Below are 26,935 nucleotides of genomic sequence, written 5' to 3' on the forward strand. Positions count from 1 at the left end.
TGATCTGGAACGAGTATGTATTTCCAGATCACAGCAGAGACAACTCCATTTCTGCTATTTTACCTGTTTCAATCTTTACAACCAGACTCATGGGTTAACTCACAGATGGCATTTAAAGGTCTCTGCACAGACTTATAGAATCATAGAATTGTAGGACTGGAAGGGACCTCAAGAGGTCTTCTATTCTACTCCCCTGCACTCAAGGCAGGACTAAGTATTATCTAGACCATCCCTGACAGGTGTTTGGCTAACCAGCCCTTAAAAATCTCCAAAGAGAGAGATTCCACAATCTCCCTAGGCAATTTATTCCAGTGCTTAACCACCCTGACAGTTAGGAAGTTTTTCTTAATGTCCAACCAAAACTGCCCTTGCTGCAATTTAAGCCCATTGCTTCTTGTCCTATTCCTTATCACAACCTTTTATGAAAACTGTTATCATGTCCCCTCTCAGTCTTCTCTTCTCCAGACTAAACAAACCCAGTTTTTTCAATCTTCCTTTATAGGTCATGTTTTCTAGACCTTTAATCATTTTTGTTGCTCGTCTCTGGACTTTCTCCAATTTGTCCACATCTTTCCCAAAATGTGGACACAATACTCCAGTTGAGGCACAGTCAGCATGGAGTAGAGCGGAAGAATTACTTCTTGTGTTTTGCTTACAACACTCCTGCTAATACATCCCAGAATGATGTTTGCTTTTTTTGCAACAGGGTAACACTGTTGACTCATATTTAGCTTGTGATCCACTATGGCTCCCAGATCCCTTTCTACAGTACTCCTTCCGAGGCAGTCATTTCCCATTTTGTATGTGTGCAACTGATTGTTCCTCCCTAAATGGAGTACTTTGAGACATCTCAGGTCTCCTCCCAGCTTCTCATGTAATGCCAATGCCAACTGCTTCTCTGTTCTACTTCTCTTGTGTTTTAAAGACATCAGATACCCAGAGGAGGGGTGGGGGGGAAGAAGTCTTTAAATATTTGCCACCCTTTTAACGCAGGCAGAGGAGCTCCTGGCAGAAAAGCTGTGACTTTCCAAAGGGGTGGGGGGTAATTTGGCTTCTTATTCCTTCAATGCACGAAAAAACTACAATCGGTTCTAGCACTAGCTGTTACCCTCCTCCCTATACCCCAGACTTGGATTTAACTGAGCTTTGGGTGCCAGGGGAAATGAGTTGGGGATGGTTTCTAAGAGGGCCCAGAGGTTCATGCTCTGTAAAGTGAGAGGCTGAGATCAGGCACTGTATGGAGAAGCACTCTGCTAGTCCACCTCAATCCCGACCTGGGACAACCCTGAGGGTCCAGCTAAATGAGGTGAAAAGACCATGAGGTGCATTATACTGGATCAACCTATTCGTTCATCCATTCCATTACCCTGCCTCTGGCAGTGACCAGTATCTGAGGCCTCTACAACATAAACCTAATATCCAGTGGGACCCATTCCATTATCTTTTTATTATGAATTGCTTATATTGCTATAGCACCTTCCAACCAAAGCTCATACCACACTTTGTGAACACTGTTTAATTTAGCTTCTCAATCCTTCTGTGAGGTAGGGCGGGCCCATTATCCCATTTGTACTGATGAGGAAACTGGTACAAGAGGTTTTGTTTAGACACTACACTGATGAGTTCATTAGATTAGACAGATGATTTGCCCAATGTCAGAGGATGTCTGTGGCAGAGCTGGCACTAGGACCCAAGTCACCCAGGTCCGAGGCCTGTGCCACAAGCCCATGCTCAATGATCTCTTCATCTCTGAATTCCTGAAGAGCACTACGGACCTAATGGAAAATAAATCCGAGATAGAAATATCAGAACTGAGGCTTCCAGCCAGAAGGGCAGAACTTGGAGAGGATCCCTCTGGAGCAGCTGCAGAAGGTTATCCTGGGTATAAATCCTGTGGCCTTCATGGATCCTGCACTGTGCATGGAGCTGCCAGAGGCATAGACACCATGTCTGGAATAGGAGCCATCCAGGGAATAGATAGAGCATCAGAGGAGTAGATCCCACAGTAGCTTTGGAGAGGGCTGCTACTGGGGCAGCAGAGCTACCCTGCCAACAGAGAAATCATTGCTGCATAGTTTTGGGATGCTTCTTGGGTAGGGAGGGGAGGGCAGGGCTCTGTGCTGGGGGCCCACTTCACAGTTTTGTCTGTGAGCAGCCACCTTCTCTCTTTCCCTTCATAGTAGCATCAGAAAGGGGACAGCACCCTAGCCTGAGGAGCTACCATCCAGAGGCAAGGAGACTTCAAAAAGTCCAGGTCTCTTCTCTCCCTCGCCACCCACAGCAGGGCCAGGGCTAGGACCGGCAGACAGCAATTCAGGGAGTTAACATGTAGCATAACTGGTGAGAAGTCATTGAGATTTTCAAAATTCCTCCCCCGTTAATGATCTCAGGTATTATTAGAGCCATAGATAAGGACACTTTAGAGCAACGAGTATTATTTTTAACCCAACAATATCCCCTTTCATACTCTCTCTTTGAGCCAAGTTAAGAGTGTAACTGTTCTGACTTACCCATTGGCAGAGCTTTCCCACCTTTGATTTCTTAGGACCTATATCCGGGCAGACAGCAGCTGCCTCCATTTCCCCAAAGATCTGGAAGGCTTCCTCATGTCTGCCATCTCTGATATCTTTTAAGTATTATTCCTTTGACTTGTCTGCCTTGTGGCTGTATTTCCTATGAACATGAGTGATGCTAAAACCTTTTCTGGCAGAGCACGATGTATGCTCTTGTATCCTTTATATGTCTGTCTGTCCTTGTTACAAATTAAAGCATACTTGCTAATATAGGGCCTGAGTCAAAGCCCATCAAAGTAATGAAATCAGTGGAAAGACCTATTAATATCAATGACCTTTGGATTAGGTCCATATTGAATATGTATGGATCTGGCTCTGAATTCTCCCAAAGTTTTGGGGTGTTTGGATCTAGAGTTTTGGTCCTGACCCATCTCCCCAGCTGTCTTCCCCTCAGATATGACAATAAAAATTCCTCTTAAGTAAATGCAAAGTGAAATGGAGAGTTTGTATATCTCCAAAACCTCACATCCAAATACCTCAAAACTTTGGAAGAATTCAAAGCTAGCTCCTAATTTTGCAGCTCTGATTTGTTCTTATACGTGTGGAACTTAAACTCCCATAGGGATATTCCACACCTGTAGGAAGCACTGAATATCCAAGCCCAGACCCACCCTGCCAGACTGAAAGTAGAATGTTGGCCTCAAACAGTGTTTCCATTCCAAAGAGAGATGTCCTTCTGGAAATCCAGGCAACCTTGCAGGTTGCAGCACCTTTTCCAATATGGAAGTACCTCAAGAACTTGTTCCTTCTTTTTGAGCCTTCTGTTCTTGACCATGTGATCCAATAAATCATGCTCTTCATCATCTGAGAACACTAAGTCTTTTGTTTCACAGTTTGCCTCACGAGGCTTTTCACACGCATCATCCATGTCTACCTCAACCACTTACAACAGCATTTTAAAATCTACATGGTGAAAACAAAGGATAAGGAAGGTCAGTGGTGACTTGGCTTCTGCTGTTCATTTCACTAATCCCACCCCAAAGCCAAGCATCTTCCAGAGAGTAATAGAAATGGAGTTGATATGTCACACTCTAGTAACAGTGGTTGTGGTGTCAGAAACCAAACTGGCCCCAGCTTCTGGTGTGTTTATAAGTTGTGTTGGACTTTTTAAATGGAATTTAGACTAATTTAACAGCCCATCTGATGTTATGTAGATTCCATAAGCAGTTAGGTGTAATCATATTTGGATCACAGATCAATGAAACGGCTAATCACTCTAGGAAAGCCTTTCTGGCAGCATATTGATCTGAACAAACACACCCAGGGAACATTTTCACCTCAGCAAAAAAACAAAAAACAAAAAACAAAAAAACAAAAACTTGTAACTGAACCTGAGGAATTACTTAGATCTCCTCTTGCATTGTCCACTTTGGTTGTGTTCACACTACAGAACCAAGCCATTCCTGGGTGAATTAGTATGGCTGCACTAGCAGTAATGGTTCAAGATGCCCATCCTAGCCAGGCTGCCTTGTGTTCTGAACTGCTACAGTTTTGCCCCATGTTTAGTGCTCTTCTAACTCCGGTCAGTTGCATTGCCCTCAGGACATCTATTCCACAGTTCCTGGTACTGCTTCCAGAAAGGAGTGGATGCTGGGAGATTTCCAAAGCCACTCTGACTACAATCAGACCTCGCTGATGTAACTGAATTTGGCCCGCTGTGTGCAGACTGAAAATGTTTGTTTAATAGTTAATGTCTGTGCAGCATTTTGAACTTTTTAAGTGCTATATAAGTGCTATTATATGGAGGCAGTTCGAGTCATTAGCAGTACTGGCAGATTGTGGTCCAAGGCTGCTATGGTGTATCCAAACAGTTAAATATGATATTTTTAATGGGTAGTACAAAGTATGAATCAATGAAATGGTACCTAGCTCCAACTAAACCTCCTACCATTCTACAGACAATTTGCTATGGTACTTTTATAGTGAAAATGATGGCTTATATCTTTTCCATTCTGAATTGTCTTGGGCATGGAAGCTTTTGCTGCTTGTACAAATATTAATGACAATCACTGGCTCAAGGTCCAGTTAAACTAAAGATTTTTTATAATCATCTAAAACAGCATAAAAATAGCAATTTCTACCTCTCAGACTGATGATAAGTGCACAAATGCGATAATAAGAGGATCCTTAAATTCCTGATAAGTATACTTAGCATTTTAAGTCTTCAAAGTACTCAACTAATCATTTGTCATGACACCCCGTGCGTTACATAAGTATTACCACTAGAGCTGTGACACTTTCTTTCCCCTTAGAAAAATGCATTTTTCACGCCTCAAAACTACTTGTTGAATTTGGGACTATTTCAAAATGTTTTGTTTCGACTTTTCAATGCCAAACAGCATTTCCATTTCAAATTTAGCCAATTTTTTAAAAAAACACCCAAAATGGCTGAAGTTAAACAAAAACTCAAACACCCCCCATCCCTCATTTGGAGTCAACCACACACATTATGGTCAACCTGAAACAAAATAAAAAACAAAATTGTTTCAGTCAATTAGAAACAAAAAGTTTTCAGGTTCTGCAATTTGACCCAAAAAATTGATCCAGTTTGAATCAAACCCCAAACCAAAAAATCCATTATTCACTCAGCTCTAACACGACCCTTATTACACAGATGGTGAGACTAAGGGCTTGTCTACACTGGCACTTTACAGCGCTGCAACTTTCTCGCTCAGGGGTGTGAAAAAACACCCCCCTGAGTGCTACAAGTTTCAGTGCTGTAAAGTGCCAGTGTAGACTATTACTCTTGTGGAGGTGGTTCTTTTATAGCTCAGATCCTAGAGTTCTGGCCATTGCCTGTTGAAATAAACTAATAGTTCCTGAGAGTCATGATCTTAGTCCACGAGATCAAGTTGCCTCTCTACATACCATAGTATCCTTAAACCATTAGATCCTGCTGCCTGTATCAATTTATCTGTCATCTCAATAGCTAGGTCGGAATATGGCTCTAGTGTTTTTTAGTAAGTGCAGTAAACATCTATTTTCCCAGCAATGTCAAGCCGTGTCGAAAAATGTTAAAACAGAGAGGCCAGGGACAATGCTGATTTCAGGTTTTACAGATGATTACAGTTCTAAAAAAAAGTGTGGGAAAATCTTAAGTATTCTCTAGATCACACTATAAATAAGTCTGGGTACATTTCATTTTCATTGCACAGCATTTTTTTCTGACACCTGGAAAATGATATTTTCAGGAAGAGCTCAGTTTTACTTCATTTTGTTAATAGAACATGCAAGATGCCACACTGGTATTAATCACTTAGCCACCATAATTGCTCAAAAACACAATTTATATGCGGGCTCTGTTTACAGCTGTGTTTTAAGTTCACTCCATCTCTAAAGGGAAGCACTTCAAGTGGATGCCCTTATTAGAATAAAAAACACATTACTGTACAGTAATGGTTCAAACTATCTTCATCACCCCAGTAGAAATATGGACGACTGTAGCAATATTAAATATCTATGATTCCACAGTGTCAGCCAATCAGCTATTTCCTGTATGGTGACATCGTTCTCAAAATCACCAATGAAGAACTTGAAATGTAGTCTTCCGGATGGAGATTGGTTCAGTGGAATAGTGGCTGACCTATCTCTAAAGTGCTGCCTTCCTTTCAAAGAAATGTAAGGACTGTAGGGAGCTAGACTACTACAAACGAGACAGAAATAACATTTTGCCCACCTATATATAACATCTCCCATCTGAAAGTCCTGTGCACATGCACCCCACACACCTCCTGGGTGTGGTGTTCTGTCCCATCTAGTGACACCGAGACCACTTAGAGATTAATGAGTTTGCTCTACAGCCTGAGCTAAGGACCATATGGCTTTTAGCTCATGGAGTAGAGGTTCATGCATTTAGCTCCAGGGGTCCCAGGTTTAATCCCAATGATGGGGGTCTGTTGGTGTTACACAAACATTAATAAAGCCTCTCAGAGGGGGATATTCTCACTTTATAGCTGGGGAAACTGAAGTATACGGAGGGGAAGGGACGGACTTGCCCCACGTCACACAGTGAGTCTGTGATAGAACTAGGGATAGAATCCATGTCTCCTGTCACCCTATTGTCTGTTTTAGCCATAAGACCATCCTTCCTCCTACACTGCTGGGGCCTTAAACAAACCTTGCATTAGGAGGAACCCACATTTTACTGAACTTGTTTGTAGCCTTGCCGTAGGGAAGCCTCTGCAAACAGGCAATTCCTGTAGCTGCGGGGTCATCACAGAAGGTTGGCTATGCTTTGGGAACTAATTTTCAGTTTTTATTATATAACAGCCTAGCACATAAGGACAATATCCTGCAGGCCTTACTTGAGCAAAATTCCCATTAACTTCAAAGAAATGATAAGCTTTGGTCCTTAAGCCCGTCTATACTGGGGAAACATTCTAACTGAGTTTAAAACTGGTCTAAGAACAATAGTGTACAGCTAGTATGAGGCAGTTTAAAGCAGTCTGATTGTTTCCTGTTCAGTAAAAATAGGTCAAGCTGCCTCAAACCACCTATAACCAGGTCTATACTATGGCGCTAATCATTTTTAGAATCAGTTTAACTGAACCAGTTTTAGAACCGGTTAAAATATTTCCCCAGAGTGAGCAAGCCCAGTTTCTACCCACTCCCAAAGAAATTATAATCTTTTGTCTTGGAGCACCCCCTTCGTGGGTGGAAGGGGTCGAATGGGGGAGTCTCCAGGCTCAGAGCTCCAGTTAGCACCAAGCGCTTTGCCGGGGTCCCAGCTGAGGCTGAGAGCTCGGCCCTGGCCGGGGATGTGGCGGGGCCACAGAGCTTTTCCGGTCTCGGGGCCACAGCGGGAGTGGGGGATGGACCGAGCAGGGGGTGGGGCTTGGAGGGGAAGAGGTGGAGCGGAGGGGGAACGGGGGTGAGGCTGTGGGGGAAGGGGCAGAATGGGATGGGGCTATGGGTGGGGCCGCAGGCGGAAGGGGCGGAATGGGGGAGGGCTCAGAGCTCCATTTAGGGCCCAGAGCTCCACAGCGGTCCCAGCCGAGGCTGAGAGCTCGACCCCAGGCGGGGCGAGCTCTCAGCCCCCCTCCCCTGGCCCCGACTGAGCTCTCAGCCCCGCCCCCCCATCCCACCCTGGACGGGGCCACGGAGGGGCTGAGATCAGCGAGCGGGTGCGTGGCCTCAGAGGCGGGACGGTGGCCAGAAGAGGCGGAGTAGGGGGCTAGCCGCTCCCAGAGGAAGCTTCACCCGCCGCCCCTGGAAACATGCAAACTTCACATGATCAAGTGCGCTCAGCCCCTTATCCCTAAAGCCAGCATTTCCCCAGACAACAGGAGACACTGGGAAGGGACCAAGAGCCCTGACAATCTCTGAGCGAATCACAAATTTCTTAGGCTCACATTGTTGCTATTTTCTCTGTCTCTCTCTCTTTTGAATTTGGGGCTGGTACACAAGTGCCCGAGGACAGCCTATCCCCAGGATTGGTACTCCCGGAGCAGCAGCTGCAGTGCTCCACCAGCGGGCGAGCCTTTACCCTGCCCGGCAGGCAGCCCTCTCTAGAAGTGTGACGGTTCAGCCTCCAGCTTCTTTAGTCCTTTACCTCTTTTTGCCGACTGACAATAAACTCTGTCGATGATGGTGATTTTGCTAGATGGGCACTTGTCCCCCAGGAATTGGACTGAGACCCTCCAACTCACTTCACAGAAGCCACCAAAAACCTGCCAGACTTTAGCCACTTGTGTTGTGCTAGCAACTCGGACTCCAGAGGGGGGGACAATGACTGTTGAACCCCCCCTACTCTGTGGGTTTTGGACCCAGGAAGTACCTTCCATGGAATCCAGAGTGGAGGGATAGGGGGTGCCATGGAGGTGACTGATCCCACACCCTCTGCAATGCAGCACGGAGGAGATCTGTGTGCAGGGGGGTCCCCTCCGAACACAGATGGGGAGAGCAGTATTCTACAGTGGTGCTCCAACACAGCACAGCGTACACTAATGCCACAGCAGGGCTGTTACTGAAGAAGCGCTGCCAACAAGAGTGTCAATTAGTGTCAGCTGTGGGGGTGGTTTCTGTGGCCGTGCCGGAGAAGGAGAAGAGAAATGGATAACGGCGATGGAGGTAAATTCTCTAAACCAGCTTCTGTTGTAGGAGAAACTAAGAATACACAGGGAACTTGGTACTTCATGCAAAGGGCACTAGCCTGAATAATAATTGCTGTGGGAAAAGATACTGAGGCAAAGAGCATATTGACGAGTGCAAGAGAGCTTGATTTGTTTCTGGAGAAGGAGTAGATTGAGGGGTATAGAAATACATCGGGACTGACATGCTCTTTGAAAGGGAGGACACGTGGGGCTGGGTGACCTTTTCGTGCTTCCTAAAATGTTTTATTATGATCTGAAGCTTTGGTGCAGGATTTTAGGTCATCACCACCCATTCCCCTACCAGCTGTTCTAGCACAGAGCATTTCTGTAGACACTGGAGGAACAGCCTATAATCTCCTTCAGTGTGGCCACTATAAGTGTTTCACAGACCGGTCAGTAGGTGGCTGTATCTGAGCAACAGCGGCCAGCCAAATCCCTCCCCCTCCCTCACCGATTCCAGCACATCTGCTCTGAGACATGCTTAGGGCCACACCTTAGCCTGAACGACATGTGTGTGGATGGGTCTTGGCCTGTCGCATTTACTCCTGCGCATCTCCAAGCAGACGTGCATGCATTGCTCTAGGAAGCAGCATCGCCTGGCACTCGAGAGAGACTGGAGCATTCCATGGTGAATTCTATGGCTCAGTTCCCAGAGCTGAGGCTGCTGCCATGATTACAATAACTATAAGCCCGTCATATACAGGGGTGTCTCCCCTCAGGCTGCGATGATCACCAGGGCAAGTCTGTATCTGGCTGCTTTTGCAAGCGAGAGCTTTAATTCGCGCAGAGGGAAACAACATTCAGCAGCACGCTGAGGCTCGATGCTTCAGACATTTAAAATTAGACCAGGCAAAGCAACTAAGACCTGGGTCCTCAAAGGTATTAAGGCACCTAACTCCTACTGAAATCAGTGGGAGTTAGGCACCTAAATATCCTTGAGGATTTGGGCCTAAAACCCCGATTGTAAAAAGCACTTATGTACGTGCTTAAGTATTTTGCTGAGTCCGGGCCTAAGCTAGCAGAGAACAATTGTGTACTTACTGACGAGGAGATGGAGAACATGACCTAATAGGTCGTGGTCATGTCTAATGTCTATGATTTGATGTAGGCTGGTAAATCCTCCTTGAGAAAGGACTAAACCCATTATGCAGCAGCAAAGGAGCTTTGGTAGCAGAGCACTTGCTCAGCGATTGCTTTGTTATGGACAGGACTCTGTTCTCCTCTACACTGGTGAAAATCCAGAGTAATCTCACTGGATTTACACTGGTACAGCAGAGATCAGAACCTGGTCCCATATGTGATCGGTGGATGAGCAAAGGACTCATTTTGCCCAATGACATGATCTCCTTACTGATTACATTCCCATAGGAGAATAGGATAGTTCAGAGTCACATATTGTATCAGTCACATGTTAGAGATCGTATTACTATAATGCAAGACAAGGTCGCACAAAAGCAAAATCTCATCTTCTTTGCTGTGGGTCACTCATCCTACTTCTTCCATACTGGTTAATGAGTCAGTGAAAGCAGCATAACACATACTATGGAGCTCGATCCCTTTACGTGCATTAGATTCAAAAGGTATTCATTTCCAGAAGGTAACTGGACAAATCACATGTCTCACAGCAACTGTTTCATTGCCAAACCAAGAAGCCAAGTACAGCCACCCCCACACACTGTACAGCAATCATAAAAACAAAGGGATCCAGGAGGGTATCTAGTCACATCATTAACGGAGTCATCAGTTAATGAAAACACATCCCACAAATGATTAAGGTGTTAAGTGCAAGAAGGAAGTTAGTCTATTCTAAAGATCTCAGAGGAAAAGTCATGCAAATCTGTAACACTTACATCAGAGTCCCACAATAGTCACATAGAGAAAAGAAAAGAATAAATTTTTAGGGAAAACATTTGTGGAAAAATGGAACATTGTTTCAGAGCTCAGAAATCTTCTGCAGAGTGTCTTCAACACTGTTTGTAATATCAGTGGTTAAATTGTAGTTTATTAAACTGAAATGCATGTTTTAACTCTCTATTGTTAAAATGCTTGGGCAGCAGACGTACATGTTGACTTTCTATATACATAACCTCCCGTTCCCTGAATTAAGCAGGGTACGTATTAAAATATTTTAAAAGCCTAGAGAAACTCATGAGTTGTAATTGCAAGGTAAAGTACTCACGTTTGTGTTACTATATAGCATCCCTGTCAAATTTGGCCCAAAAGTTAGGTTTTGTAACAAGAGGTTTAAAAACAAACAAAAGGGGAAAAAAACAACCCTGCAACCAGTAGAAATTTTCTGTGGTTTTAAATTCCACTGTAAATAGTTTTTGAAACCAAATCAATATTGCCCTGCATTCTGCAGGTGACAGAGAACCTATAAGTGAAACTGACTAGGAACAAAAGTAAAACTGACGAAGCTATTTAATCGTTCTAATTCAAAAATGCAAACAAACAGCATACATGTGAAAAGTCAATTCGATTTTTAAAATTCTTTCCATTTCAGTAATCTCAGGGGTAATTTGTAACATGCTAAAAATAAGGATTTGGGCATATTTGTAACATACTAGCACATGATTGGTTAAAAATGCACAATTTGGTGAATGTGCCTTTAAGATCATGATCAGCTGTATCCTGCGAACCCTGCCACTGGTTGTACATGACATGTCTCCCTGCCTTGTGGGGACTAAATTCAGCCACACAGGAAAACATCCAACAGTATTTACTGGGAGAGCTCCAGGAGCTGGCTTTACACTGCAACATGTGGTGCATGACTAACTGAGTCTGCCAACCAAGGCTGGGATCCCGTGTGACAATTGCGCTGTTGCTTTAAAGGAACACATTCTTGTATTGGTCATCCATTTGGGAGCACAACCCTCCAGCCCTTGCTCAGGCAAATAGTCCCATTGGTCACTAACATCTTTAAACATTTCTTACATTGTTCCCAGTTCTGGATCAGTATTTTACTGATACGGGTCCCTCAACAAAAGCACGTTTGCTATCATAACAGCGCTCCTCACAGTTCTGCTTATTAAATCTCTTTCAGATGTAGTTATTGGCTACCAGAATTGAAATTGCGCATCAGTGCAAAAGTATCTGATAAGATTCGTCGAGCTGAGAGTATTCAATTAAAAAAAAAAAACTTTTCTTTTAAAAGTGCAAATTCCAAGAAAACGTGTTTAATATCCCATCAGGGTTTGTGCATTTTCCAGACACAGCCAGCATCCTACAAACAAGCATGCATCACTGGGGATATTAATTTAATCCTTTCTGAAGATCCCCGGATGGAACCAAGTTATGATTTCATGGTATCAATGTTCCCTGATGTTAGAGCCTGATCTTTCAACAGAGCCTTAATATAGTAGAAGTAAATCAAAGACTTGTTTAAAAGCCACTGGCGGGAACTTTGCCAGAAAAGACATACCACTGAGTCAGAGTAAGAAAGGCTGACACAGGAACTGTCAAGAAGACACATTTTCATATCTATTGTGGAACTCATTTACAGTGGGCTTGGAGTTAGTGAAACTGTTCATAGAAAAGGAGGATGAATGTCCTGAATTATATCAGTACCCTGCAATGTGCAGATTGTGAGGCCAGTTAGCGTGAACAAATGCATAATTAAGCTGTTCTGTGAAACAAACAGCTTCAGTATAAGAGGGTTCCACTGTAGTCTGATACTGACAGATCTACCTGCTATCTGGAGTGATTCCAGTGCATGCTTAGCCCACCCTTTATTCTGTCTCTGAGGGAATCAAGGGGTTGCAGATTAATAAAAAAGGTAAACTACATTCCATGACACCGGTAACCAACTGCATGCCAACTTCTACTCCACTGATGCCAATGGCAAAAATCTCATCTGCAGCAAAGGGAATAGGACTTTGCCATAAATGTTCTGGTTTATGGTATTTTTTCCTGTTTTTTTTATTATTAGAATAATATCGGTTTCCTGAGTAATGTTGTGTGATGTGAATGACACTCGTGGAGCATTGCGCATGGAGCAAGAGCAGCAGATTGTTCCTGCAATGGTGTTTTCCAATAAAAATAATGGTTTTACATTTGGGGCAGGGAATGTTTTTTGTTCTGTGTTTGTGCAGCGCCTAGCACAATGGAGTCCTGGTCCATACCTTGGCCCCTGAGACACTACATTTATATGACTAAATGAATGAATGAGCAGGTTTCCATGAGAAAAATAATGGAGTCTTACATGCACTTGCACTGATGCTATTGCTCTCATGGCTACAGCTGCACCATGGCTACAAATATCAGGGGGTAGCCGTGCTAGTCTGTATCCACAAAAACAACAAGGAGTCTGGTGGCATCTTAAAGACTAACAGATTTGTTTGGGCATAAGCTTTCGTGGATAAAAACCCACTTCTTCAGATGCATGGAGTGAAAGTTACAGATGCAGGCATTATATAATGATTATTATATAATGGCTACAAAGTGGCTTCTAATTTTCCTAGTGTAGACAAGCCTTGTGTGTCTCCCTCTTTAAACTATAAACGCTTTGGGGCTGAGACTATATTTATTCTTGCATCTTGTACAGCACTGAACACAATGTGTGTGCTAAATGAGGATAAATAACTTCCATTGTTGTATGCAGTGTTATCGTAGCCCTGTCGGTCCAAGGACATTAGAGAGACAAGGTGGGTGAGCTAATATCTTCCATTGGACCAACTTCTGTCAGTGAGAGAGACACACTTTTGAACTTACACAGAGCTCTTCAGGTCTGGAACAGGTACTCAGAGTGTCACAGATAAATACAAGAGGGAACAGATTGTTTAGCATAAGTACGTAACACATATTTCAAGGGACCATTCAGTCCCTCCAGTCATTGGAGAGAAAGTGGGGAAGGAGGGTGTGGAGGGGGGAAGGCAGCCGGGGGGGTTATTAATAGGTTACAGATTGTTGTAATAATCCATAAATCCATTGTCTCTATTCAGTCCATGATTTTTAGTGTCTAGCAAATTTATGAATTTAAGCTCCCAGGCTTGTCTTTTCAAAGTGTTGTGCAGGTTTCCTTTGAGGATGAGGATCGAGAGGTCAGATACAGAGTGATCTCTTTGTGAAATGTCTTCACCCACAGGGGTGTGGTGTGTTTGTCTTTTATCGTTTTCCTGTGTGAGTTCATTCAAGAGCGCAGTGATTGTCTGGTTTCACCCACATAGTTGTTATTGGGCATTTAGTGCACTGGGTGAGGTACAGCACATGTTGTGATAGGCATGTGTAAGACCCATGGTCCAGAGAGAACCTGCTTCAATACAGAAATAAAACTCCCTCCGACCACACACCCCTTGTTGTTACCTACCACCCCCACTGGAACCCATATGGGATATCATCAAACAACTACAACCCACACTTGATGGGGATCCCATCCTGAAAGAAACCTTTCCCAAACCCCCTCTTCTGGACTTCAAACAACCCCCCCCCAACCTCTCCAAGCTCATTTTTTCAGAAGCAAACTCCCCACAGACCAGCACACACCAACTCAAGCTGGCACCAGACCCTGCCAGCAGGACAGATGCAAAACTTGCAGACATCTCTCCAGTGCTACAATGATCAACACCCCCCACAATACACATTTCATATCCTGTGCCCTACATGTGCCTATCACAACATGTGGTGTGCCTCATCCAGTGCACTAAATGCCCCAATAGCAACTATGTGGGTGTAACCACAGTCACGACGCTCTCCAATGAACTCACAGAGGAAAATGATAAAAGACAAAAGACACCCTATCACCTGTGGGTGAACACTTTTCACAGAGCGATCACTCTGTGTCGGACCTATTAGTTCTCATCTTCAAAGGAAACCTGCACAACCCATTCAAAAGATGAACCTGGGAGCCTAAATTCATAACTTTGCTAGACACTAAGTATCATGGACTGAATAGAGACCCCGGATTTATAGTTTATTACAACAATCTGTAACCCACTAACAACCTCCCAGCTCCCTTCCCTGCCCTCCCTTCCTGTCCCCATGATGACTGGAGGGGTGTTAACAGGCCACTTCACCTTCAATGGTTCTTTGAAATAAGTGTTAACGAGTTAGCTAAACAATCTGTTCCGTCTTGGAGTTAGCTGGGACATTCTTTCCCAGACGTGAAGAACAGTTCTGCAGTGGCACTGGGACACTTTTTGGAGTGGGGGTGCTGAGCTGCATCCCTCTTACCCCTGTCCGTGCCACTCCCCACCCCCTAGACCTGGGGCCGGGAGCAGGGCTGTGGCTCTGGGAGGGGGGGGACATGGACAGGGGTAAGGCGGTCGTGATCCCGCATGCGAGGCCGGTGGCTGGGCGGGACCCTGGGGCCGGCAGCAGAGTCCCTGGGCCCCGGCAGCTGGGACCCCGCATGCAGGGCTGGCGGCTGGGACATTGCAGCTGAGCAGGACCCCGGGTCGGCAGCAAGCTCCCGGGTGCGGGCCGGCGGCCGAGCAGGACCGGCGGCTAAGCGGGACCCGGGGCCGGCAGTGGAGCCCCCAGGCAGTAGCGGGGCCGGTGGCCAGGACCCCGGGCGGCAGGGGCGCAGGGCTGGTGGCTGGAACCCTGGTGGCAGGGGCGCAGGGCTAGTGGCCGAGACCCTGGGTGGCAAGGGCGCAGAGCCGGCGGCTGGGACCCCAGGCACAAAACCTGGGGGTGCTGCAGCATCGCCCACACCCTTACTTCCCATGCCTACGCAGCTCTGTGTAAGCTCGAAAGCTTGTCTCTCCCACCAACAGAAGTTGGTCAAATAAAAGCTATTACCTCACCCACCTTGTCTCAAGGATAAATAACAGCGTAGAAAGACTTAGCATCTCTCAAGCTCTTGTACAGAGCTGGGTTGGTTTTCTCCCTGCTTTTTGCAGAATTGAGAAAATACACTCACCTAATTTACTCAGGGACCAGTTCACTGAATGACCAAAGCTGTGCTCAACGAAAGAGCATTTTAAAAGGCAAAGCATTCTTTGCAAGTGCATCAGAGAAGTCAGCAATGGAGAATCAGGCCCTTAGGCTGGGTGGGTGAGGAGAGTGGGCCCTGCGAAAAGGAATGGCTGTAGTGGGTGTGGGAGCACTGCAACCCTTTGATCTTTGTGCTGTTGCATTTCCAGGGTGACAGAAGTGCGCACAATAAACAGTAAGTACAAAGGGTGAAGAATACATTTAAAACCCCTTTCACTGCTCATTACCTAAGGTGCCATCAGTAATAAAAAATTTTATCAAAGCTAATGTTTAAAATCAAGTTTAAGAAGGAAGGTTCTGTACATCTGAGGTCAGGCTTGAGTTATGAGAGATTATAAGTACCGGTTACAAGGTTCTAATACAGCAAGGATTTATTTTTATTTACCTTTAGGTAATGTCCCTTGCAGCCCAATCCTCCATTCATGGCCCACTCAAAACAAAGGACCTTTCCCTCCCACCAGGATAAAGAGCAAGGGAAAAGGATATGACCTAGGTCTGGCAGGAACCGATCTAATTGATGCGGTGCTGAAAACAGCGTTGACAGCCAAACCCCCAGCTACAGGGCATGTCTACACTCCCGCCGCTACAGAGGCACAGCTACAGCTGAGCCCCCAACACTACCGTGGATACCTCCAAGGAGCCCGAGACACAGCCCCTGGCGTGAACAGCGAGGACAAGGAGCATGGGGGACATGTGACTGAGGGAATCCAACGATGCCATGAACCAGGACCTGTTTGAGACTCCAGTGTAGTCTAGTCAGTCCCACCAGTCGAGCATAGGCGAGCCCGATGCTGGGGAAGGAACCTTGGGTAAGCGTGTACATTTATTTCCCATTACAGTGATGGCGTCCCCAACTTAGCAGGACACAGCTAATGACTTTTCATTAATTTACTCATTCTGGAAGAGGTGTGTTCCAACAAAGAGAGGTAGAGTTGTCATCTGCTTTTCATTCCCTTGTCGAGTCAGGCAGGGGTCACATGTGGAGCAGTTTGTTTATGCACACAGGGATGTCCCTTGAATCCTCGATGAAACGTTCATGGAGGTACTCTGCAATCCACTCCTGAAGGTTTCTAGGCATGGCTGCCTTATTACTACCTCCATGGTAGGACACTTTGCCATGCCAGTCAGCAATAACGTTGGTAGTCACCATTTCAATAAACAGGCTAGTGGCACATGGGCTCAGGCAGCTTTGGGACACCACCAGCAGCTGTGATCTCGGTGTCTTTGTTACCCTCAGGAGTGAGATATCAGCTAAAATCACCCCCAGTAGAAAATGATGCCAATATTCAGTGCCATTGCCCTATATTCATAGCTTCATGCAACTAAGCAATTCCATCCTCATTTCCCTCACCCTGGCAGGCCATACTCACCAGGGCCGGTGCTGTGAGCAGAGGCAACACACGGGGGGGCATGAGGGGTGACGTGCCCCCCACCCAAGACTGGCTGTTTGGCTTGTACTGAGCACGCTCACACAGACTGGCGATGCTCAGTAACACTGCTGAAGCCGGCTGCCCTCTCTCTGCCCCCGCACTATCGCCAGGCACGGGTCATCTGTGGCTGTGATTGGTGCCGTGCACAAGCCCTCTGAAGTAGATGTGTCAATAAGTGTGTCTGGTTTAAAACTTTAGGGGAGCCAGGGACGGGAATTCTGAATCTTCACTTTGCTTTCTGCTGTGACAATACTGACAATGGTACCTCTGTGTGTTTTATCTGTGGCTGCTGATACTGAGGCCTTGCGGGGTCCCCCCTCCGCACCCAGGGAACACCTGAGCCCAAAAAAGAGGAGAAAGAGGAGGACTCGGGATGACATGTTCAGTGAGATCCTGCAAGCCAGTGCTGCATCAGATCATGACCAGAGGATCTGGAGGATGAATATTACAGACTATATGGAGAAGGAAAGAGTGGACAGGAGAAAGGGCCAGGAGTCAGAGAAGGAGATGCACTGGAATATAATGGGGCTTCTCTGACAGCAAACACGGATGCTGCAGACTCTTGTGGACCTACAGGTTCAACAATCCCTTTGCAGTCCATGGAGAGCTCCATCACAGCCCCTCCCTACACCCCAATCAACATTCCATGTGGCATCAGGGGCCGCATCCCTACTGCACACCGGGGAACATTAAGTACAAGCACAGCTTCAAATACACTGACCTGTGACAGCCACGACTGCTGTATATGTAACTATAATGGACATGAATGTTCTTTAAGCTCAGTTCCATACATTTGTTAAGGTTTTGATGTGTTTGCTTTTAACTTGCACAGAATTTTTTTGAAGTGTTTTTTGTTATTCAATAAAACTCTCATTTGGAAAATAATTCATCCTTTATTAGTTCCCAACATATGCTGCAGAATGGCTGGTGATATGGAAAGCACCCGCTCTCTTGTGATTGTACACTTCGACACAACTCAGAGGAGCAGAGATAAACACAGTGTGATCATCATAAATGTGCAGCAAGCATCACAAAATTAATAGGTGCATTGAAAGTGTTATATCCATAGATGTGCACCAAGCACCACACAATGCCTAACAGGCCCTCAAACTGCAGGGCCAGGTAGAGCGCAGTGCACCACAACACGTCACGGTGGCTCACTATATTAAAATGCTCTTTCAAAGCCTCCCTGAGCCATACAACTCTGCATTGAGCTTTCCTGATAGCCCTTGTGTCTGGCTGTTCATACTCCGCAGACTGCTGCTCCATCTCTGCTCTCCACCCCGGCAGCAACTTTTCCCCCTTTGCTTCAATCTACCAAAAGCGCATTCAACTGTCATTCTGCACCAGCTGGGCCACTAGTTGAATCTTTCCTTGGTGCTGTCAAGGTGGCCTGTGTACGGGAGTAAGGGCTTGGTTGGATCACTTTTGGCATTTCAACATCACCAATGGGATTCTGCCGGTCGGGAAAGAATATCCCTGCTTTTAGTGTTCTGAACAGTCCTGTGTTCTTAAGACATGAGCGTCATGCCCCTTTCCTGACCAGCCAACACTGATGTCGGTGAAACGTCTCTGGCGATCCACCAGCACTTGCATAACCACAGAAACGTAGCCATTTCTGTTGATGTACTCTGTGGCAAGGTGGTCTGGTGCCAAATAGGGATATGCATGCTGTTTATCGCTCCACTGCAGTTCAGGAACCCCATTGCTGCAAATTCATTCATTATACCCTGCACATTGCCTACAGTCACAGTCCTGCATAGCAGGAGACGATTAATGGCCCTGCACATTTGCATGACAACAGCCCCCACAGTGCATTTTCTAACCCCAAAATGATTTCCCACTGGTAGCAATCCAGTGTTGCAAGTTTCCGCAGTGCAATCGCCACTCGCTTCTCCACTGTCAGTGCAGCTCTCATTCTGGTGTCCCTGTGCTGGAGATCCAGGAATGTGGCCTTGTGCATCCGTAAGTTCTGTAGCCACTGCTCATCATCCCAAGCCTGCATTCCAATGTGAGCCCACCAGTCAGTGCTCATTTCTCAGGCCCAGAAGTGGCGCGCTGCCATTTCCAGCTGCTCCGTGACCACCACCACCAACCTTGAATTGGTTCTCGCCACATCCCACAGCAGTCTGACCTCTAGGAAATCATCATGTTGCCCACGGCGCTTCTTGTGGTTCTGCAAATACTGGAGGATCGTGCATCCTGTGCTTGCAATGTTCATGATCACTGTGCAAAGCTCTGCAGACTCCTTGCTTCTGCCAGAGACGGGGGACAGCGACAGGTCCCACGCAGGTTCATGGTATTTTCAAAATAGGTGCAAAAATTAGGGGATAAAGATGGCACTACAGGATAGGAACTTGACCCTGCAGTCCCACTTAGCCCTGAGCAACTCATTTCTGCCCCACCCTTTGCCAAAACGTCCCCAAAAGTCAGTGAGCTGGATGGCGGGAAGTTGCACTCTGGGGATACCTAACCATGGTGCACCACATTGTGCATTGACAGAAACACCCCTACTGAGTACACGCAGCGCTGACGCAAGAAGCAAAGTTTGCATGCGCACAAGGATTAAAATAACTGCAGTGGCTTTATGCCAACGTCACTTGTGTCGGCAAAAGTTTGTAGTGTAGACATGACCTGAGAGGTGGTAGCTAGGTTGGCATTCTTCCATTGACCTAGCAGTGTCTAAACCAGAATTTAGATCAGCTTAACAATGTCACACAGATGTGACATTTTTCACAGCCCTGAGCGATGTAGCGAGGTCGACCCCAGTTTTAGGTATAGACCAGGCCTACTTTAGAGAAATTTGTACTGGTGTAAATGCATCTATGTAGTGACATCTGTGCAAACCCCTAGCAACAGTGCAACATGAGGCTGGGACTGGTGTGATGTACCCTGGTAATTTACTCTCGCTTAGTCACAGCAAAGCAAGCCCTGTCTTACATCGGCACAATGGATCTATGCCGGGGATTTGCACTAGTGTAGCAACAGTGGCACAAAACTCCCCAATATCCACAGGGCTGAAGTCAAAGCACTCCACAGCCTTTGTAATGCGGGTCAGTAAGTTGAAAGGAAGAGCTCACGGCAATGCATGGTTAGCAACGAAACACACATAGCGCAGCCCCGAGTCTCATTTTTCACAGTTACAAACTCATTCATTGTTGCCCCAGCCTTATTCATTTGTCCTCTTTGTTAGGAACCCCAGGGAGCAAGAATAAGAATTGCAAGACATCGCAGGCGAACGCAGCCGTGCTCACAAGGGATGCGTGGAATCCAGCACTCACCTCTGAGGATTCGGCACACCGAACAACATGAGCAAACTGAAAGAGGAGCTTAACGTTAAGAATCATCCGTGCTGCATCAACAATAACACTTAGAAAGCGCTTGACTTTTCTTCCCAAACTCTGTACAATCACGACTCAGTCTTGTGAGGTAGATAAGTGTTACCGTCTCCATTTACCAGTGCAGGGACAGACACAGAGATGTTAAATGCTTTACTGAAGGCCACTGCAGCTAGGGAGTGGTAGAGCGGGGGTTAGGTACAGAAGTTCTGGGCTCCCAGCCCTGTGCTCAGACCACTAGACAACACTGCCCTCTGACAAGCCTGTAGCAGTCTCTGGAAGACTGAATAAGCCACGCTCCACACAGCATGTGGAGGTTATATGAGAATAACCGCACAGTTCCATAACGTAGGGTTTGCATCCATACAGATCTACTTAATTCAATAGATTTACAGAGGAGTTATGTTGGAAGCATTGGTTTAGTCGTTCACCCAGCTTCTGAGCATTACATCAGAATGGTCATTACTATCGCTACAAATCAGACATGAACAGAGAGTCAAAATCTCCATCTGGCAAGGACACAACAGGCTGTACTTCAGTGGTGTTACACTTGGGATGAAGATGGTCCAGGGAGTTCTATAGAACCCTCCAGTCCCAAGGCACTGGTAACTCACAAGTTGTGATCTTCGCCTGCAGGCAAGTCTTTTAAAACATCTGAGAAATTGCTCCCAGTTTGGTCCTTACAATGTATGCCCCCAACTGATCCCTATACATGGAGAAGAGACACATTGGCACTAAGAGGAAAGGGCTTTTGGAAAGCAAGGTTTGATCCATTGAGCCAGGGGTGGCCAACCTGTGCCTGAGAAGGAGCCAGAATTTACCTATGTACATTGCCAAAGAGCCACAGTAATACATCAGCAGCCTCTCCCCCATCAGCTCCACCCGCCTGCCAGCAGCCCTGCTGATCAGCGCCTCCCACTCCTTCCCCATCCTGCAGGAGGCTCTGGGGGAAGGGGGAGGAGCGAGGGCGTGGCAGGCTCAGGGAACGGGGCAGGAAGGATCGGGGGCCTTAGGGGAAGGGGTGAAGTAGGGGCAGGGTCTGTGGCAGAGTCAGGGGTTGAGCAGCGAGCACACACACACACCCGGCACACTGGAAAGTTGGCGCCTGTAGCTCCAGCCCTGGAGTTGGTGCCTATGCAAGGAGCTGCATATTAACTTCTGAAGAGCTGCATGCATAGGGTGACCAGATGTCCCGATTTTATAGGGACAGTCCCGATTTTTGGGTCTTTTTCTCATATAGGCTCCTATTACCCCCCCACCCCCGTCCCGATTTTTCACACTTGCTGTCTGGTCACCCTATGCATGCGGCTCTGGAGCCACAGGTTGGCCACCCCTGCATTGAGCCATCTGATCACTGAGGGCCTGATTCTTGTTTCAGACCAGCACAAATCAGGAGTCACTCCACTCAAGTCAATGTCAGTGTAAAACCAGTGTGAAAGAGAAGTGCCAGAGACACCCATGAAGTCTGCTAGGGACTTGCTATTGATTTTACACAGAAGGCAGTCAGGTACTACGGTGAAGGGGGGCAGGATGAAACTCTATGCGATAGATAGATTAGATCAGAACCAAGCCCTAAGCTCAATTCCTAAGGCTCTGCTTAACTCACCATGCTGCTGTCTGAAAAAGACATAGCAGGAAGAGTGAAGGACAGCAGTTCGGATCTCACTTACAGATAATCTTTTCAAGGGGGGTTATTTTCCCAATATGTATCTTAGTTTATGTAATAGACATATTTTGCCCCCCCCCCCCCATCATATATTCACTCCCAGAGTCGTTGTGGTTAGTAGATGCACCGAAGTTTAGGAACACCCGAATGACCAATTTGTCATGCACTTGGAGTCTGCTCTGCAAATCCTTAGTTTGAGAAGTTACAAGAAAACCCCAGTCTGGCCCTGATTCTCCACTTTGTAGAGCAGTGGCAGCCTCAGGGAGCCGGCTGCATCGTCCCAGTTCAGGGCCACCTGGCCCCAGCACAAAGTTAGAACAGAAAGAATCCTGCTCTAACTTACATTGCTGGTGCTAGGTCTCTCCTGCCAAAGAGGTCCGGTCATGAGCTCTGCCGTGCTCCCAGACCAACCCCGACATGCCTCTTTTTATTGGGGCAAGAGGCTGACAAAGGATACACCCAGGAATAAATGTACTCACATAGGCAGATACGTGTCATGACTTCAATGGGACCTTCGCCCTGGAACACAGTTACTCCCCAGCCTAGGGGCTAGACTGTCACATGACTGTCTGCGGGCAACGTCACATGTAGCTGTGCTGTGCCAGAAGGAGAGCAGATAACGGGCTGTGGCTCTCGGCCCCACCACCCATTTTCATGGAGCAGCTTAATTCCCCCTGTGCATCCAGCCACCTACTCTGGCCAACGAGAGGGGAAGGGGGATGGAGTCAGACCTCCTCTCAGGCCCCACCCCTCTCTATGGTGGGGAGTATCAGGGGAAACCCCCCTGCTTGGGTGAATTATCCCTCCCCACAGCCAGTCACAATCAGAGCAGGGCCAACCAGGCGAGCAAGGGAGGCTGTAATCTCCCTTATTGCCCCGAGTGGCTGGGAGAGTCTAGCCCTAAGGCTGTGTCTACACTACAAGTGCTACAATGGCACAGCTGCAGCTACACGGTTACAGGGCTGTAGTGTAGACGCTTACCACAGCGAAGGAAGGGGGGTTTCCATCACTGCAGGAAATTTACCCCATTGAGAGGCAGTAGCAAGATCTATGGAAGAAATCTTCCATCAGCCTAGTCCTGGAGCTGCCGGCTTCACGCCCGGGGCTCCACTCCTAGCCCCGCGCCTGGGGTCCTGGCTGCCACCAGTCTCACACCTAGGGCTCTGCTCCTGGCCCCGCACCCGGGGTCCCAGCTGCAGGACCCACCCCCAGCTGTGGTCCCAGCCTCAGCCCTCTTACCCCCGTCCACGTCCCCTCTCACCCGCAAGCCACAGCTAGTCCTGGCCCAAGCTCTGGGAAGAGGGGGCACGGACAGGGGTAAGAGGATGTGCGAGGTAAAAATTTTGGGGACCACTGGCTTTCAGCACCCCCACTGTAAAAAGTGTTACAGTGCCACTGGCTCCAAGCGATGCAGCTAGGTCAACCTAAGTTTTAGATGTAGACCAAACCTAAGTGTATGTCTACACTGCAACGTAAGCCCAGGGTTCAGACTCAGGCTAAAGCCAATCTCCCTTCAATCTACACACAAATCGTGCTAACCCAGGGCTCAGACCCAGTCCAGGACCTATCGGGGTGGAGGGTCTGAACCTCAGTCAAGCTGGGACCCAGGGTTTAAGCCCTATTTTCTTTGCAGTGTAGATGCAGCCTCGCTAGACTCATGCTTTGGGAGCTGCCAAAAGTATCCCATGGTGCCATGGACCAACTTTCTTTGTCCTCTGGACTGTCAAGTTTGATGGACAGTCAAGTTTTCCCACACTGCACCACGAACAAAGGGCTAAAGTGGCCATGTTTTGTGAGCGCACTGGGAAGTCTGGGATATGAGTGGTTGGACTTGAGCCCGCATAACGCATCACAGACACTGGAGCCCCAGGCTAGGACCCAGGTTTCAACAATTCCTAACCTGGGGTTACAAATGAGGTAACAAACCCAGGGTCTGTTAACTCGAATTCTACTAACCCTGGGCTTAGATTGCAGTGTAGACATTCTCCCCTCCCACGGGGTCCCAGAGTACAAGCTCCAGCCCGAGCCCAAACGTCTACACTGCAATTTTACAGCCCCATAGCCTGAGCCTGAGTCAGCTGACACAGGCCAGCCTTAGGCATTTGAGTGCAGTGTAGACACACCCTAGGCATCTATGGGATTGGGCCCTCAGTGCCTTAGTGATGCATGGAGCCATTTGTATTACTATTAAACTGCAGAAAATTGTTTAGCAGCCACCTCATCACTGAAACAACATAGAGCTGGTTTAAATCAATTGCCTGTTGATCCACGAGTAATGTAGGCAAAAGGCAGATGGTGCTAAGTGGAGGAAACAAGGTAAAGGTTTTAGAAAGACTAACCATGATGGGGTGTGTTCCCCACACTTGCTAGAAGGGGATAACGTAGGCCAGGTGGGCCAATTAACCTATTAGGCCGCAAGCTGGGGGATATTTACAGGGAGAGGAGAGCCCTAATTAAGGGAAGCAGAAAGCTCACCTGTGGAGCAACAGGAGGGGTGTCTATAAAACCAGGGAGCTGGTGGCAGAAAGTGGGCTCTAGGAACTCTCTCTGGGATATGGGAGGGAAAGGGGTTTGAACCAAAAAGGAAGGGTTTGTCTAGCTGACCTAGGAGATGGGGGTTTAGCGACAGTGGTGAATACAAGCCTGGGATAGGCAAGGTAAGTAGTGCGGGGGAGGCAGGAAGGTTTGGGTAGTACAGACCTCAGCTGCAGGAGATAGGACCCCTGGACTGGAACCCAATGTAGGGGGTAGGCCTGGGTTCCCCTACCAGCCACTGAATGAGTGAGTGGTACAACTGGGGCAGTGATCTTGAAAACTGTCGGGAAATTCATCCCAGTCACTGAGGGAATCACTTAGCCAGGGCAGTGGACTTCAGGACTGCCTAGGACCACAGGTGCTGACTTTCAGCTTTTCCTGGGGGTGCTCCACCCCTGCTCTGAGACCCTACCCCAAGGCCCCACCCTTGCTGTGCTTCTTCCTGTCCATCCCCTGAGGCTCTGCTCCCACCCTGCCTCTTCCTGCCCCCTCCCCCAAGTGTGCCATGCCCTTGCTCTGCCTCTTCCCACCCATGCTCCTTTGCATCCCCCAGTGCCTCCCGCCTGCCACCGAACAGCTGATTGGTGGTGGGCAGGAAGTGCTGGGGGGAGGGGAGATGCTGATTGGTGGGGGCCCACTGACCAGCTGATTGTTAGGTGGCTGGTGGGTGCTCACTATTTTTTTTTTCCATGGGCGCTCCACAAAGCGGGAGCATTTGAGTCCCGAGAGAGAGCAATGGAGTGCAACTGCAGGAAGGGCTGATGGCCAGGCAGAGCTAATTGCTGGATGCAGCCAGAAGGAGGCGCTACAGTGGTGAGTAGAGCACTCTGTGACACTAACACATGGCTTTCTCAAGAGAGAATTTTCCTCCCACGTGCAAAACAGAAATTTGGATGGGCCATGGACTTTGAGACAAGATGGAATGTTATTACTAGCAACAGAGAAAGCGGTTCAGGAACAACACACTCTCCTCCAGAAACTCTCTCCAACAACTGGAACTGATCCCAAAGGGGAACTTCTGGGGGAAGTTAATTGCATATTTTATTAATTTCAATCACTGAAGTAAAATGCACATCAGAACCTAGCTAAGGTATTTACCATAGTATCTGAGCACCTTGCAATCTTTAACATTTGTCTTCACAACACCTCTGGGAAATGCTACTATCCCCATTTGACAGATGCACTGAGGCACAGACACTAAGGCCCAGATAAGGCACTTAAATCCCTTTGAGGATGTGGGGTATGTGACTTATCCAAGGTCACACAGGAAGTTTGTGGTGGAGCAAGAACTTGAACCCAGGTCTCTTAAGTCCTAGGCTTGTGCCTGAACAACTAGATTTCCTCTGTTGCAAACGCAGGACCCAGTACTGCACGCCAGGCTGGAATAACTCTCTTCACGAAGCAGGAGTTCCACTTACAGAAGGCTTGCAATACCGAGTCCCGGTTGTTACAATATGTTAGCATGGGCCAGGATTTCTGTAAATCCTCTTGAAGCTGTAGGAGATTTGCCTGTCCCCTGTAATCTAGCTACTGCTGTCACTGTAACTGTCTGGCAGGTTCTCAGACCCTTTACAGGAATGCAAAGCCTTTCAGCTGAGTCACCCTGTCAAGTACTGTGCACAGAGGCAGAGATACTTTTGCTGATTCCTGCTGATGTCAGAGCAGCTGAGTCCTCTTAGCTCTAACCCAGCAGTATAAAAAGATGTACAGTAAATGTTTGAGGTAGATATATCTGTGTTTTGTTGTTAATTTGGAAGGCAAACTCCAGGAACGAGGGCAGTTTGGACTGTATCTAGTGTGAGTGCACTCTGTTTGCAGTAGGGTGGGAAGTCCAGCTGCTTACCCCTGTCCATGGCTCGCCAGACATGGTACCACCTGACTGGCAAATCTCTCTCTCCCTCTCACTTGCACACATACACTGTTTACAAATTTCATTACAAAACACCAAATCACCTGCATCCTTGATTTTTGCGAGGAACTCTGAACTCAGCCCAGCTTTGCTGAACGGTTCATGAACAGTTCAGTTATCCAGGGCCCAGCTTTGGAAGACCCGAGGTCAATGTGTGGCGTCAGTGTGAAACCAGGCCAAAATCAGCAATGTTGAGTGAGTTTGAGTTCATTTGAGCCCAGTGTCACTCTCTTTAGAACAAAACACAAGGGCTGGTCTACCCACCAAATCAAACATATATCTAAAGCAGGTTTACTGGTTATTTTGGTGGAAGTCTGCATGTGATCGCTTATTTTGGATTAAGAATGTCCTATTTTGTTGTTGTGAACCCTCTTATTTCAGATTGAGTGTGTCCTGTTAATTAATCAATCAAAATATGACACACAAATTGGAGCCAAGTGTGTTCACACACAAACTTGC

At 47.1% G+C, this 26,935-nt stretch overlaps 1 protein-coding gene across 3 annotated transcripts in view; it reads right to left on the reverse strand.

Moving 5' to 3' along the window:
• REEP1 (receptor accessory protein 1) overlaps positions 1-26,935 on the reverse strand; it is a 96,534-nt gene that overhangs the window by 4,846 nt on the left and 64,753 nt on the right. The window contains exons 7-8 of one of the 3 annotated variants that reach the window (XM_024212679.3): positions 20,310-20,345; positions 3,304-3,455 (exon numbers count right to left, since the gene is read on the reverse strand). The exons of 1 other annotated variant lie outside the window; for it this stretch is intronic. In XM_024212679.3, coding sequence (XP_024068447.2) covers positions 3,304-3,455; positions 20,310-20,345 — 188 coding nt within the window. Of the gene's footprint in view, positions 1-3,303; positions 3,477-20,309; positions 20,346-26,935 lie in introns of those variants that run through there. One more of the 3 variants, XM_024212682.2, reaches the window with a different exon arrangement.

This window comes from Terrapene carolina, unplaced genomic scaffold (genome assembly GCF_002925995.2).
Source record: "Terrapene carolina triunguis isolate 2854851 unplaced genomic scaffold, T_m_triunguis-2.0 Scaffold66, whole genome shotgun sequence".
In the NCBI taxonomy this organism is placed as follows: domain Eukaryota; kingdom Metazoa; phylum Chordata; order Testudines; family Emydidae; genus Terrapene; species Terrapene triunguis.